The 15,554-nt window shown below is 46.7% G+C and overlaps 1 protein-coding gene across 1 annotated transcript in view; it reads right to left on the reverse strand.

The window, feature by feature from the left end:
• FANCC (FA complementation group C) overlaps positions 1-15,554 on the reverse strand; it is a gene marked incomplete at its 3' end in the record, with an annotated part of 173,649 nt that continues 158,095 nt past the window's right edge. Inside the window, exons 11-14 of the mRNA XM_082656763.1 lie at positions 14,120-14,201; positions 9,271-9,451; positions 5,431-5,637; positions 1-144 (exon numbers count right to left, since the gene is read on the reverse strand). Of these exons, the coding sequence (XP_082512889.1) occupies positions 1-144; positions 5,431-5,637; positions 9,271-9,451; positions 14,120-14,201 (614 nt within the window). The remainder of the gene's footprint in view (positions 145-5,430; positions 5,638-9,270; positions 9,452-14,119; positions 14,202-15,554) is intronic.

Genomic DNA, 15,554 nt, shown 5'->3' on the forward strand with positions numbered 1-15,554 from the left:
CTAGGCTTGCCCACGCAGCTCTGCGAGGAGCTCTCTGGCCAGTTTTCTCGACCTAGGGGCTTCCACACAAAGATGGTCCCATCTGTACAAGGTCTGGTCCAGAAAGCCAATAATCTCGTGCATTATTGCATCAGTCTGAGCCATCTGCAATGAGGACAGAAGAAAGAGAAGGCAAATTAAAACACTTTCCAGACAGATTCATCTCTTCGTCCAGTGGACCAGCTGTAACCATCCTGTCCCCCAAAAGCACCTGCATTCCTATCGGCTCCAAAGGGCTCTTGTTTTGTCTTCAAGGTGATTAGCAAAGCGAATGTGTTCTCAGAGGTGGGCCATCTAGTGAGCAGAGCCACTTCCTAATGCTGGCCCTCTCAGACCCACAACGGCTACAGACAAATGCTGTTTCTTGGAACACCCATCACGAGCTTTGGGGTTATTTGCCATGGGGAGCAGAGGCCAATGAGCATGCTGTGGCTTGACTTCCTGCAAAAGGCTTGCACTACTATGAGAACTGGAAAATGCTGAAAAGAGAGTGCCACCTGTTCTTACACAAACAGCTTTATAAATGGCATTCTTGGGCTGGCGGCAGGCCCACTTGTTTGTTAATAGGCACCCAAGGTTTTAACACTTGATTCTTAAGGGAAGCAGGAAACACAGGAACTGTCAGTTCTGCTAAATACAGCCTTAGCTGTTGGTACCCATAAAGGGAGGATAAGAATCTAACGATTTATCTGCGTGGAGAATTTACTGTGATTTTTTTTTAGACACAAGCATATTGAGAACCTCTGTTTTTGAGAGCAGTCCACATATTCATTTCTTTTTTCTTTTAAATATGGAACGCTTCACGAATTTGCATGTCATCCTTGCACAGGGGCCATGCGAATCGTCTCTGTGTCCTTCCAATTTTAGTCTATGTGCTGCCAAAGTGAGCACCACATGTTCGTTTTTCACGTGTGAATCAAATATTTAAGTAGCCTGAGTAGCCCAAGGTCAGCTCCTCCTCTGTGTCCACACTGGGCCCTTCTGGTAGGGTGACCAGCCACCCTGGTCCAGCCGGGACTCTCCTAGGGCCCAGGACAGCCTTTAATCCCAGGCCACCCCTGGCCATGAGTCAAGGCAGACTCTCACTGCAGCACGGATACTAAGTGAGTGGCAGCGGGGGAAGCCCTGGGCCCCCTGGACAGCACTGGTGCTCCCCGGCCAGCTACTGGCAGTGGCCCAAGCTGAGAGGGCTCTGCTGGGGGCGGGGGGCAGGCTGCCAGCCTGGGTGGGGTTTACCGTGGCTCTTGGTGTCCACAGAATCCTCTCTTGGTTTTCCTCAGAAGTCACAGATGCTGTAGATGACTTTACGGATGAAACAACATGAGCTTCCCTGGGACGCCTTAGAAGAGTTAATTTAGTACCTCAGACCCGAGTGGGGGAAGACTGCCTCCCGCGCCAGTGCCCAGGGACCGTGGGGGCTCCTCGGAGCCGGATGCGGGGCAGCGGTGCCGTCACCGGCCCTCTTACAAGCCACCTCGATGCCCATGTTCCACTTTGTCTCCGGTCACATACAAACCCCGCCTCACTGCCACTAAGGGAGGGGAAGCCGCGTCCTGCAGGGCTCAGCTGAGGGCATCCTTGTGGAGGTCAAATTCATCTTGAGCTCAACAATTATAGAACTGAACTCTATATTTCAGATTCTGGCTAACTTTTGGCTGTTACTGCTATGGTCCAGCAACAGAAGACAGAAGGAGAGGGAGAGAGAAACGTGAGCTCAGGGCAGGACGAGGGGCAGCAGGAATCCGGGCACCAGCCAGGCTGCTAGCGCCTCATCCTCCTCATCGAGGCTCAAGGAGGAGAGAGCGGAGCTGGTAAAGCAGGAACAGGGCAGAGAAGCAGAACAAGGGGTGGGAAGGGCGGGGGTTCTGATGAAGGGATTCAGTGGAGACTCAGAAGCTGAGCCCTGGGGCCCGTGCGGGAGCCTGAGGAAGTGGGGGAGCGTGCTGTGGCCGAGGTTGGGGTGTGAGGCCAGGAGAGGAGGAAGGAGGAAGGTGAGCCGATGGCACAAGGGGCAGCTCAGAGGAGGATCGAAGGCCACAAAGAGACAGGGCTCAGACGCACAGCCTATGGCGAGCACGGCTCTCCAGAGCTGAGGGCAAGACAAGAGGGCCAAGACCAGGACCCGGGCCCAGAAGCTGGCCCTGCTCCCACCTCTCTGAGTCCACATCAAAGCCAGGCCAGGGCTAGGGTCCTGAGGGTGGTGATGCCAAAGCCCCTCAAAGAGAAAGGCCGTCCACCTGCTCCTGGCCAAGCAGACCGGCCCAGGGCTCTTCCCAGGCTGCCCACAGAGGGAGGCACCAAGGAGCCCACGAGGGGCTGGCACTGGGTGGACCCCTGCCACCTGTCCTGCTGTAGCTGCTCTTGCCGGGCTGCCTTCAACCGATCATGTGGCCACTGCAGGAAAGCGTCGAGTTAGGAAGGCCGGCATGTTTGTTAGTTGAAACAGTTACTGAACATCTGCAAGGACAGCGCCCAGGAGGCGCTCTCAGCTGTGACGGGCTCCAAGGTGCCCGGGAGGCCAGCACCCACCTCCTAAGGAGCCGGTGCGGGAAGAGAAAACACCGAGCTTCATCCTTTAGTTAATCTTCTTTGCAGCTGAGCTGACTTCTGAACGTGAATGAAGGCGCCGGGTTGCCCCAGGCTCAGGTGTGGACCAGCAGTGCTGATGCGTGGCTGCAGGTGAGCTGTTCTGTGGCGATGGGGCTCCAGCATCGGCGGCAACCCTGAGCTTGGTGACACGACCAGCTCCTGGGCCCCAGCAGCCAGTCTGTGGGTGAGACCTGAGGGCGGTCTGTTGTGAACCTGGACTGTCTCCCCAGAATGGAGGGAAATGTGACTGCAATACAGAAGCAGAGACCTGCGTGTCTCTGAGGAGCTGTCTCTGGGTTACATTCTCTCACACCCTACGTGCCGGGCCGGCCGTGATCTCCTTGGCCTGCTCTCCACTCCCAGGGTGACAGGACACTAGAGGAGCAGGGGTGTGCAGGCTCAGGGAGGAGGGGCGGCCAGGTCTGAGCAGGCTCCACGGGCTGAGGCCCCTCCCACAGGTGTCCAGGGCCTGGGCAGGAAGTCAGAGGTCAGGCAACAAAAATGCCACCAGCACCTGCATGATTCAGAAGTGTCTGCCTTTGACTTTTAAAATAACTTTCAATTTTAGAACAGTTTTAGATTTATAGTTTGACCCAAAAGAAAATACTGAGAAATTCCATATCCCCTACACTCAGTTTTCCTGTTAACATCTTACATTAGTGTAGTACATTTGTCAGAATTAATGAACCGATATTAATATGTTTTATTAACCTTATCTTTAGGTCAGACTTTTCCTCAGTTTTTCCCTAATGTCCTTCTTCTGTTCCAGGATTCCATCCAAGACACCACATTACATTTAGTCATCATCCCTCCTTAGGCTCTTCTTGGCTGTGACAGTTTCTCAGACTTTCCTGTTTTTGATGACCTTGACAGTCTTAAGGAGGACTGGTCAGTTATTTTTGTCAAATGTCCTTCAACTGGGGTTTTTGTCAAGTTTGGGGTAGGAAGGCCACAGAAGTAAAGTGCACGTTCATCGCTTCATATCAACGTGACTTATCCCTGCTGATGCTGACCTTGATCACCTGGCTGAGGTAGTGGCCGAAAAGTGACTATTATAATTTACACTTGGCCAGAGAAAAAGTTGGTTGATACCAAGTTCTACAGATATGAGGACATTATTTAACTCTCACCTGTGTAGTTCCCCACCTCAAATGGATTTGGAGGTGAGATGTGCACTTTATAAAAGCACACGATAGATCATTGTGCTGGGGCGGGCCCTGAGGAGATGGCACCCAGCAGGTGACAAGCAAGTCCTCCTCTGCTCTCGGCCACACCCAGGCTCTGGGAGGTCTTCTGTCTGAGCCCGAGAGGGCGGACTGACAGGCTGGCTGCGTGGTCTGCCCACCCCACACACGTCGTTCTCCTAGAAGCAAGGAGAACCTTGTGGGCACTGGTTACTGGGGTTCTTGGCAGTCCCACTGGTCACTGGGACTTTCTTCATGTTCACATTCAAACAGAGCCTGCCCTGGAGGGGAGCGGGAGGGGGTCTCTGGGTACTGGGAACATTCCTGTCTTGATTTGCTTGCTGGCTGCATGGGTGTTTTTGGTTTGCAAAAATTCATCAAGCTATACCTTTCTGTATATACCTTCTATGACAATAAAAAGTAAAAACAAAAACAGAAAAAAACCTAACTCCAAGAACCAGCACATTGTGGTTTTTTGGGTTTTTTTTTTGAGATGAGCTCATAACATAAAATTTGCTATTTTAATCATTTTTATATGTACAATTCAGTGGCATCAAGTACATTCACAATGCTGTACAACCACCACTGCTGTCCATTTCCAAAACTTTTTCATTATCCCAAACAGGAACTCTGCACCACTCCCCAGCCCCTAATAACCTCTATTCTACTTTCTGTCTTGTTTTCCATTTTGTTTGGCTTGGTTTACAGTGTATGTCCTAGTGGGTATGGAGCGGTACCTCATTGTGGTTTTGACTGCATTTCCCTAAGAGCTAATGATGTTGAACATTTTATTCATATGCTTATTGGCCATTTGTACATCTTCTTTGGAGAGATGTCTAAATTCACTGCCAGTTTTTGAACTGGGTTGTTTTACTGTTGTTGAGCTGTACAAATTCCTTTTATAGTCTAAACACTAAACATTAAACCCCTATCAGATATGTGATTTCCAAATATTTCCAAGTATAAATTCAAAATTTTTCTCCCATTTCAAGATTTGTCTTTTCACCTTCTAGATAGTGTCCTTTGATTTGCAAAGTTTTTTATTTTGATGAAATCCAATGTATTTTTTCTTTTGTTGCCTGTGCTTTTAGTGTCATTATTCAAGTAATCATTGCTGAGTCCCATGCCATAAGCGGTGCCACGTTTGACTTGGACCGTAAAGAACCCCTCAGGTCAGCTGGGCTTCCAGAAGGAGCTCTCTGTAATTAGCAAACTTTTAAAAAAATTAACACATGAAATTCTTTGAGCCACTGCAGTGACCATATTCTCACTGAAGGCTTGTTTCTCTTCACGAGGAGGGAGAGTCATGGACTGTAACTGAAAGACAACAGCCTGGGGAGACAGGAGGTGAGCTTTCACCGTGGGCCCTGGCAGTGAGCTGTGTGACCTGGGAGACGTGCGCTCCCTTGTCTGAGCCTCCCTTCCCTCTCCTGTGCCATGCCGGTGTCGCATAGGGCAGGCTCTGGGTCTGGCCCAGCCGTCCCCTCCCGGCCTGTCCAGCCACGTTTGGACAGCATCTTGGTACCCACACTCTTCAAAGGCTGGGTCCTTGGGTGATAACCCACCTTTTCCCTGGGATGAGAATGAGAACCAGGATGCCAGAAAAGGGGAGACTTACGAGCGTGATGACTTCCCGGGCAATCGCGTGGCCTCCGGGAGCCCAGAGCAGGAAGTTCAGGAGGAGGCGCCTGATCAGCTGCTGACAGGCAGGCGGTCTGGGAGCTCCCTCCCCGCCCTCTCCAGCTGCCGCCTGCAGGTCCCTGGCCGAGAGGGTGGGACTCCTGAGCAGCTTCATGAGGCGGCTGAGCACGGCCTTCACCTCCACCTGGGAAGTATAATTTCAAAGGGAAGCGATTAGGGAAGAGTCAGGACACGCAGGTTGTAGGATGACTCAGTTCTTTGAAGCAACCCCCAGAAACGGGAGAGGACTGGCGCCCGAGGGAGGGCAGGTGGGGCGGACCATGTCAGAGTTTACACACTGCTCCACACAAACCCAAATGCGCGTAATGGAAATTTCTTGACTTTCTTTCGTCCTGCTCACTAAGCAGCCAGGGCATCATGCCAGGAATCGACCTTTTTTTTGTATGAAAGGAAATGGAGAAAAGTCCTCAGCAGAATGTAGTCAGATTTTTATATTGTGGGAAAAAGAACAAAAGGCTCCTTGAAGACTTGTTCACTATCACAGCCACAGGTCAATTAAAGCCCAGTGCTCGGACCTCCGCTGAGCCAACGTGCTGATAAGAAGGAGGTTGGCCTTTTTGCCACCTTCGGCGAGGAGGAAGCGCGTGCATGCACACACACGCGCGCACACACACACACACACACACATACACGTACCACGCTGGTTTGGTTTAGACACTGGGACACTGTTCATACATGTTGAAAGCTCAAACAGAGGTCACAAGTCTGTGGAATCCACATAGTAATAGTGGCTGTTATAGGTCTGTGGGTTGTTTTTGCATAAAAAATATTTATTTCATGCTGAGATTTCTGTTTGCTCTAAGAATGGTACATCAAGTTGTGACTTGGAAAACCGTAAAAACTGAAAGCTGTAGATCCAAAATGCCACATGGAACTCATGAAGAGCTATGTTCCCTCATTTCCAGAAGAATACTTAGGCCTACTCTGAAAATTCCCATGACCGATTTTATGGATTTTGTGTGAGTCGTTTTTTTCCCTGGAAGTTAAGGCTTCATTCAATGAAATCTGTCATAAGCTCCAGAACACTAGCAGTGCTGTGTGAGCGACTCCAATCACAAGGCAAGACCGTGAGAAACTGCACCCCAGGGCCCTTCCATGCAGGAGGGCGGTGTCCCTCACCCCCTCTTCTCTTGCCCGGGACCAGCCTGCCCTCGTCTGACAGCGTCTACGGGGGCCCACGGCTGTCCTGCGTCTAGGTAGGTCTGCAAAAATGTCAGGGCTTAGGAAGCAATGCCTCCATATCCATTTTCTTCCTGACTGGCATTTGATTTTCTCCTCTCGTCCAATATTCCCTGAGGCTTGTCTTCTTCCTTTCTCTTTCACTCCAGGCCGTCTTTCCCTTCAAATACCTTCCTCACATGCCCAAAACTTTAATGCTTTCTAAAAATCTTTTCAGGAGAAAAATATAAGCTTTCTTTTCTAAGTATTAATTTTTACCCTGCATTATGAAAATTTATATATGCTCACTGTAAAACATTTGAAAAAGAAAAAGAATCAAAATGACTGTAACTCCACTATCCAAAGAGACTCGTTGAAAGTGAGGTTTACATCCTTATCATCTTTTTTCTATGCATTGTGAACACAGCACTCACTATACATAAGGTATTCTAGTTTTCACAGTTCACTCTAAGCAATTTACCATTATCTGTAGCACATTTTCTTTGATAACATGATTTTTCATGGTAGAATGCTATTCTGTGGTTGTAATACACCACAATTTATTTAGCCGATATCCTTACTGTTGAAATGTAGGCCATCTTCAGTTATTGCAGTTACCAACAATGCTGCAATGATCTCGTACATAAATCTTTCTATGGCTCTCTAACTACTTCCTTAGGGTAATTCCTAGAAGTAGAATGACGGGGTTAAAGAGTATGAACCCTCACCTAATTCTTAAGAGTATACAGACATAGTTGTTTTTTATCATGATTTAATTCAAAGTCAGCAAAAGGAGATGAACACTGGCTGGCAGAGAACATGGTTTGCAGAGTGGAGCGGTCTCTGAGCCGGCCGTACGCGTCTCAGGCAGGAACGGCTGCTCTTTGCCCCACCCCCTCCCAATCCTGCACCTCAAGGATGCCCAGCAGAGGTGACGGTTCCAGTCACAGAACGCTGCTGCGTACAGTCCGGTACTGTGATTTAATTATGCCTTTCAAGGCAAAGGCACAGATATTGTCAAGCTCAGTCAAATCTTACAATAATCATGCTTTCAAAGACAGTTCACAGTTTGTCAAGTCATCCAACAGACCATCAAAGGTCAGGAGAGCGAGAAGTATGCACTACTAGTTAAACTAGGAAAACTGGGCCCCATTTGCTCCCCGGGATGCCGCACAAACTGGTGCCTCAGGTTGAGCACCGAGAAGGAAGAGGAAGGAAACACACGTACTGGCACTAAACGACTGAGTGAGCTAATCTGTTTTTATCCAGGCTGCAAAGCACCCCCTGAGTAAGAACTAGGCGTAAGTTTTATTAAAAAAAAAAAAAGAAAAAAAAAAGGACCAACTTAACTAGTAGAAAGATAGGCCAATGCAGAACTCTCTAGAAAATAAACCTTATTGGACAATTTATTTCTCTACACTTCAAAAGTAATCTGTCAGCTTCTATGATAGATTTGGAATTTAACATATAACCTACCAGTTTAGCTTATACAGAATCAAATATAAAGTATATAAAAAGGCTTCAGAAATCATTAGTGCTTCATACATTTAAATTATTAAAATTAAGATAATGAAAAATTAGGATTCTCTTCAATTAGTTTAATGTGATATTTTAAAAGGGAAAAATAGGCTTTCTTTTTAATCAGATAGCAATTCTGAGATACATGTTAATTTCTAAAAAAAATGTTCTATTTTTGATCCAAAATCATCACCAAATTTCAACTTTTTAAAATCCCAACTCTTTTCTTTCTCCTGCCACATAACATGCTTTTAAACAAGTAAAATATACAGCCATATCTGAACTAGTCTGTTTTGTTCAAACAGAAAACATCAAGCAAATAGGAGCACTGCTCTCTACATAAAGAAACCTGCTCCCTTTAATTATTAAAATCAGCAAAAAGCGCCGGCAGTTGAACTTTTAAAAACCAGCAAATGTTTGTAAGGAAGGCGCAAATGCCTTTAATCAAAACATTGCTCCTGTTAATATTATATTCCACACAAAATAACAACTGTCTCTGCCACAGACAGCTAGCCACTCCTGTACTTTGCTGCTCTGTTATTTAGGAAATGACCAAGTCCTTTTTCAGAAACTAAGTGGTTAATATCATGTGATTACTTTTCTAAGAGTTCTAAACAAAGCCGGTTCTGTGAGGATCTATTGACTGATCCAAGAAAGGAGTTAAGTCAAGACGGAAGCAGACAGTGCCAGGCCACTGATCAGAAAGAGGACGATGCTCCTCAGAAGAGGGGTCAGACCCTGCATGGGTCTGGAGGGAGCGGCCCCAGGGCCAGGCATGCCCGTGAAGCATGACAGAGTGGCAGTGACCAAGAAGAGATAAGATGACCCAGGGATGGAAGGGCTGCACCTCATCTCCTGGGTGCCTCCCAGGACAGCAGGCAGCGCCTGGCCTCCAGTCCACTCCTGAGGGCAGGAAAACACCTCGACCCCAGGCCCAGCTCCCACTCACTCGTCCAGGCGGATGTCTGCATGTACCTGCTGAGGTGCCTGGGGGTCAGTGAAAGCCACACCCACTGCAGGGCCCCTTCCAGCCCCTGAGAGACTGATCCTGAGGCCGCACACCATAGGCCTGGCCACCCACCATGGTCTGTGCTCTCTGCTGATGCCCAGCTCCCGGACCGCAGCTGAAAGCCAGGAGCCACAGCAGGGCCTCTGGAGCTTCAGCCTCAGCCTCCGACGTCAGTAACTGCTCAGCCGCCATGTCAGCCCATCCTCCAAAGTGAACGAACAAAAACCAGCTCTCAAAGGGGCCTCCGTAGGACCTGGAACAGAACCAGAACACATGGCAGCCGGGCAACTTGATTGCTTTTTCCTTTAGGTTCTTAAAGCAACTTGTGTTTGTGAATGGTTGGCTTCAATTGTTCTTATCCACTGAAGTACAACTTGCAAGGAATACGAGTTAGCCTCAGAAAAAGAGCTCACAATGCCGCCCTGAACCTGTCACAGGACTTTCAATGGCATGCCTCTCAAAACCTCATGTGCCCTGAGGACCTCAGACATTTAAATCTTTAAATCAAGGTCACGGAGGGACACTGAGTGCAAACAGGCCTTCGAGAAAGGAAGGTTTTGGCCCATGATCATCAAGAACGACGCAAGATGAGAACCTGCAGGCCCACGGCTCTGCCTTCTGCGTGGCCTGCACAGCCGGGCTGCTGTGGAGAGTGGGGCCCCTCAGCCACCAGGCAGCCGCCCAGGTAGCCCCAAGCAAGAAACGAGGGGGCTCCCTGGGGTCCAGACGGAGACCAGAGAAGGGACACAGGCCGAAACACGTGCTATTCCTTTTCTCACAAGACAAAAGATTCTGGTCAGTATTTTGGCAATTATGAATTTTTAATGAGCTGTATATTATACTCTTTCCTGGCATCAAGTATACATCAATGCTGAAAAGTTAAAGCTTTTGTGAAGCTATCCTTTTGTCACACAGGGAACCGGGAGTTGCAATAAAGGGTAGACTCTGCTTAAGGTAAGGACCCACTAATTTTGCATAGTGACAGTCCTAGCAGTTTAACATCTCCCCTGGGAGAAATGGAGCAGGACTGGCCTGAGATTAGCATAGAGCAGAACTTTCCTTCTGAACTGGGGAAGCTCCTAGAACAGGAAAGCTCTGAGCCCCTCTGCAGCGCTCCGTCTTTGCTGGATCTGGGTGCGTGGTCCCCTGCTTGGCCCGTGGAATCCCCAAGCCAGCGCCGTTCCCACCTCTCCTAGTCACTGCTCTCCTCCTGTTCAAGTCCTCCCCGAAAACAAGTGATTAAATGTTCTGAAATCTAACTTGCAAAACAATGACAGAAAAGGAAGAAGGAGGAGCACCAGTCTTACTCCCTTGTCCCCACAACAGGGAGAGCTGATGCTCCAGGGGCCACATGAGCAGTGGGCTGGGTTATGTCTCAGAAGCAAGGAACCAGCTCCACAGGGTCTCCTTCCTGCAGGCCTCACGGACGAGTGAGCTGAGCAAGGGCTCCCCCATGCTCGCTGCCCCCACATGGGCATCCCTCCTGGATCACGGCTCAAGGCCTGGTCATTCTGCCTCTCTTCCTCTAGCAGCCGAGTGTGCAATGCAGTCCCATGGGGCTGGCTGAGAAGGTGCCTAAGGCTGCTCACAGAGCCCTCCCCGCGGGTGGCCCTGAAGCCTAGTTGAGGCAGATCTGGGTTAGGCAGGAGCCCTAAGAGGTTTGGGGTCTAGGCCCTGCTCTTCAACAGAGACAGCCAGAAGGGGTGTGTATGGGGCTGCCAGGGTATGGCAGGTCATTAATATGGCCAATCCTCTGATCCCCACTTGGCTGACAGTTCTGTCTGTCTCCTCTGCTGGTAAGAGTTTGGGGGCAGGGTCGGGGAGGGAGGCTGTGTAAGTGAGTAACTGGCACCCAAACCTGCATCAGTGATGATGAACAGAAGAGCACCAGCCATAATATGTGATGGCTCAGTAATGAGATTATAGAGAATTTCAAGAAGGAAAAGTGGCAACAAATAAAGACAGTATCAGTAGGCTAGTATAGACAATGAATAAGATATGTATACTCTAAAAGCAAAGAAGTTAAGAGGAAGTCGAAGGGTACTATGTTACAAAGAACTTAGCAAAGCCTAAATGTGAATGCTTCTAGGGAAATAACACATATAAGAGGGTACCTAATATCATAATGTTAGAAATTACTTTATGTTAGAATGGATTTTCTAATTTTAGACAAATATTTATTACAAGGAGGAGGAAAAGAAACATTTCATCCTACTGTGCAAGAGAAGTTTAGAATTTCCTTCCCTAGAGAGGTAGAGAAGGGCCCAGAGAGGTGCCCTTCTCCTTCTGCAGGCCAGGGGTTGCAGCATGTGAGCACTGCTTTTTTCCTAAGGTCTATTATTTTTATTGTTGTGCTTGTACATTTCAAAGCCTAACACTAGCCATTACTCAGAACAGTTGCTATCAGGTATTTACACATGCAGCCTATTTATTCTGAGCTGCTCAAAGTGCTTCCTCCACTTCTTACTCAGCAGTGTGCTTACCTGTTTGGGGATGGAAACAGACCAATACAGCCATACCTCATTCTACTGCACTTCACAGGTAACTGTGTTTTTTCACAGACTGAAGGTCGTGGCAACCTTGCGTCGAGCAAGTCTATTGGCTTCATTTTTCCAACAGCATTTGCTCGCTTCCTGTCTGTGTACAATTTGGTGATTCTCACAATATTTCAAACTTTTCCATTATATTTGTCATGGTGATCTGTGATCAGTGACGTTCCTTGTTACTATCGTAATTGTTCTGGGGTGCCATGAACTGTGCCAATATACGATGATGAACTTAATCGATAAATGTGTGTGTTCTGACTGCCCTACCAATTGTCCGTTTTCTCTCCTTCTCCTTGGGCCTCCGTAGGAGACACAACAATATTGAAATTAGGCCAGTTAGTAACCCTACAATGGCCTCTAACTGTTCAAGTGAAAGGAAGAGTGGCACGTCTCTTACTTTAAATCAGAAGCTAGAAATTATAAAGCTTGGTGAGGAAGGCATGTCTAAAGCTGAGATGCGCTGAAAGCTAAGCTTCTTGCGCCAAACAATTAGCCAAGGTGTGAATGCAAAGGAAATGTTCTTGAAGGGAATTAAAAGTGCTACTACAGTGAACACATGAATGATAAGAAAGCAAAACAGTCATTGCTAATATGAAGAAAGTTGTAGTGGTCTGGATAGAAGATCAAATAAGCCACAACATTCTCTTAAGCCAAAGCCTAATCCAGATCAAGGCCCTAACTCTCTTCAATTCTGTGAGGGCTGAGAGAGGTAAGGAAGCTACAGAAGAAAAGTCTGAAGCTAGCACAGGTTGGCTCATGAGGTTTAAGGAAAGAAACCATCTCCATATGTAAAAGTGAAAGGTGAAGCAGCAAGTGCTGGTGTAGAAGCTGCAGCAAGTTATCTGGAAGATCTAGCAAGATAATTAATGAAGGTGGCTACATTAAACAACAGATTTTCAATGTAGACGAAATAGCTTTATATTGGAAGAAGATGGCATCTAGGACTTCCATAGCTGGAGAGGAGAAGTCAATGCCTGGCTTCAAAGCTTCAAAGGACAGACCAACTCTCTTGTTAGGGACAAATGTAGTTGGTGACTTTAGGTTGAAGTCAATTCTTATTTACCATTCTGAAAATCTTAGGGCCCTTTAAAACATCTACTGTGCCTGTGCTCTATTAATAGAACAACAAAGGCTGGATGACAGCACATCTCTTTACAATATGTTTTACTGAATATTTTATGCCCACCGCTGAGATCTACTGCTCAGAAAAAAAAATTCCTTTCAAAATATTACTGCTCATTGACAATGCACCTGTTCACCCAAGAGCTCTGATGGAGATGTACAGTGAGATTAATGTTGTTTTCATGCCTGCTAACACAACAGCCATTCTGCAGCCCATGAATCAAAGAGTCATTTCGACTTTCAACTCTTACTATTTAAGAAATACATTCCTCTGAGGGATCTGGGCAAAGTAAACTGAAAATCTTCTGGAAAGGATTCACCATTCTAGATGCCATTAAGCACATTTGTGACTCATGGGAAGAGGTCAAAATATCAACATTAACAGGAGTTTGGAAGAAGTTGATTCCAATCCTCATGGACGACTTTGAGGGGTTCAAGACTTCAGTGGAGGAAGTAACTGCAGATGCGGCAGAAACAGCAAGAGAACTAGAGTTAGAAGTGGAGCCTGAAGATGTGACTGAATTGCTGCAATCTCATGATAAAATTTTAATGGACGAGGAGTTGCTTCTTATGGATGAACAAAGAAAGTAGTTTCTTGAGACGAAACCTACTCCTGGTGAAGCTGCCGTGAGACTGTTGAAGTGACAACACAGGGTTTAGAGTATTACATAAACTTAGTTGATAAAGCAGTGACAGGGTTTGAAAGGAATGACTCCAGTTTTGAAAGTAGTTCTGCTGTGGGTAAAATGCTATCAAACAGCATTGCATGCTACAGAGAAATCGTTTGTGAAAGGAAGAGTCAACTGATGTGATAAACTTCATATTGTCTTATTTTAAGAAACTTCCAAAGCCACCCCATACATAGCAACCACCACCATGATCAGTCAGCAGCGTCAACGTTGAGGCAAGATCCTCTACCAGCAAAATGATTATGACTCACTGAAGGCTCGGACAATGGTTAGCAATTTTTAGTAATAAAGTATTTTTAAATTAAGGTATGTGCATTGTTTTTTTTAGACATAGTGCTATTGAACACTAAATAGACTGCAGGATAGTGTAAACATAACTTCTATAAGCACTGGGAAACCAAATAAGTCGTGTGACTCACTTTATTGCTGTGGTCTGGAACGAAGCCTGCAATATCTCTGAGGTATGCTTGTAATGCCTTCCCCTGTCAGGCCTGCTCAAGGGAAGATAAGGATCCAGAGCAAACGCGTGTGAAACAGACCTACGAGTCATCAGTGTTTGCTTACCCATGAGTTTGGTCTTCAACTACTTCTTTGAGCATTTCAGAGATATGTTTCAGTGCCTGGTGCCAAAGTCCCTGTGGGATATCTGTGGGTGGAGAGAGCCATCAGAGAGGAGCTGAAGAAAAGTCAAACCTACTAGGAATCATCGACAGCTAAGACCACAAGAGGCCATTTGGAGGAAAGGCCTTAATTTTCCTGGTCCACAGAATCCGTACCACCGCTCTCATGCTGATCCCATCCAGAATCTATGTCCCTGGCCTGGGAAGAAAGACCTGTCAGTGTTACACAGAGCTAAACTCAAAGGCTCTTTTACTTGGGTACATGGGAGTGGACAGAGAGACTGCACAGGCAGCCCACCGTAGGGTTTACAAAGGCTATGTGGAAGATGCCCCAGGGTTTTTTCTTTTCTACTCACCTACCCCCTCCTCCATATCACTAGTAATCTGTGATTTCAACATACATGGAGATTATAATAAAATAATCAACAAGGAATTAGGAATGGGCTGCCCAACTGTTTTTCTACGATTGTGATGAATTTAGAATAAGATTTCAGGTGTATAGTTTTGTTTTTTTTTTTTGCGGTATGCGGGCCTCTCACTGTTGTGGCCGCTCCCGTTGCGGAGCACAGGCTCCGGACGCGCAGGCCCAGCGGCCATGGCTCACGGGCCCAGCCGCTCCACGGCATGTGGTATCTTCCCGGACTGGGGCACGAACCCGTGTCCCCTACATCGGCAGGCGGACTCTCAACCATTTCGCCACCAGAGAAGCCCAGGTGTATAGTTTTTTTAAAAAAAACAAAGGTCAGAAAAAACTACATGGGTATCATACAGACAAATGTCTTTTCTTTAGTTAGTTTTTCTGGTTTCACAATTTTCCCATGGTCTTAAACACTTCTGACCATGTATGTATCTGTAGTTCTAAACAACATCTGAAAAAGGCTACCACATTTCCATGCAGTGATAGGTTCTATAATTAAATACACGAGAAAGATAATGTAAGTGATACAATAACCACTACTACCCCACAAATGTTAAAGAATCATAAATTATCTCTCTCCCTCTTCTGAACTCCCATAACTCCTGATTTGCAGTCTTTGAAGGCACTTTTGTTTTCTTCTTTTTATTAGTTGTTTAGATATGTATTTTATGTCTTCTTTACTTGTAGCTCCTGGATAGTCAGGGCTCATAAGTGACCCATCTTTAATGCCTACAAGACTTTACAGTGGGCATAAGATCAATTTCTGATGAATAGAAGATTCTACTGTTAAAAAACACTTCAATTTGTGAATGTAACATTATTTTTCCAAATGTAACATGCAGAAAACTGTTCTAGGAACTAGCAGAGGTAGTCTTTTGTTTATAGATTTCCAAATTAAAAAATAACAACCCCAATACTTTTTCTGGAGCTCATTCAGCTGCTCACACAGGCTGACCTTAGG

Source organism: Grampus griseus (assembly GCF_964374135.1).
Source record: "Grampus griseus genome assembly, chromosome: 6".
Taxonomy (NCBI): domain Eukaryota; kingdom Metazoa; phylum Chordata; class Mammalia; order Artiodactyla; family Delphinidae; genus Grampus; species Grampus griseus.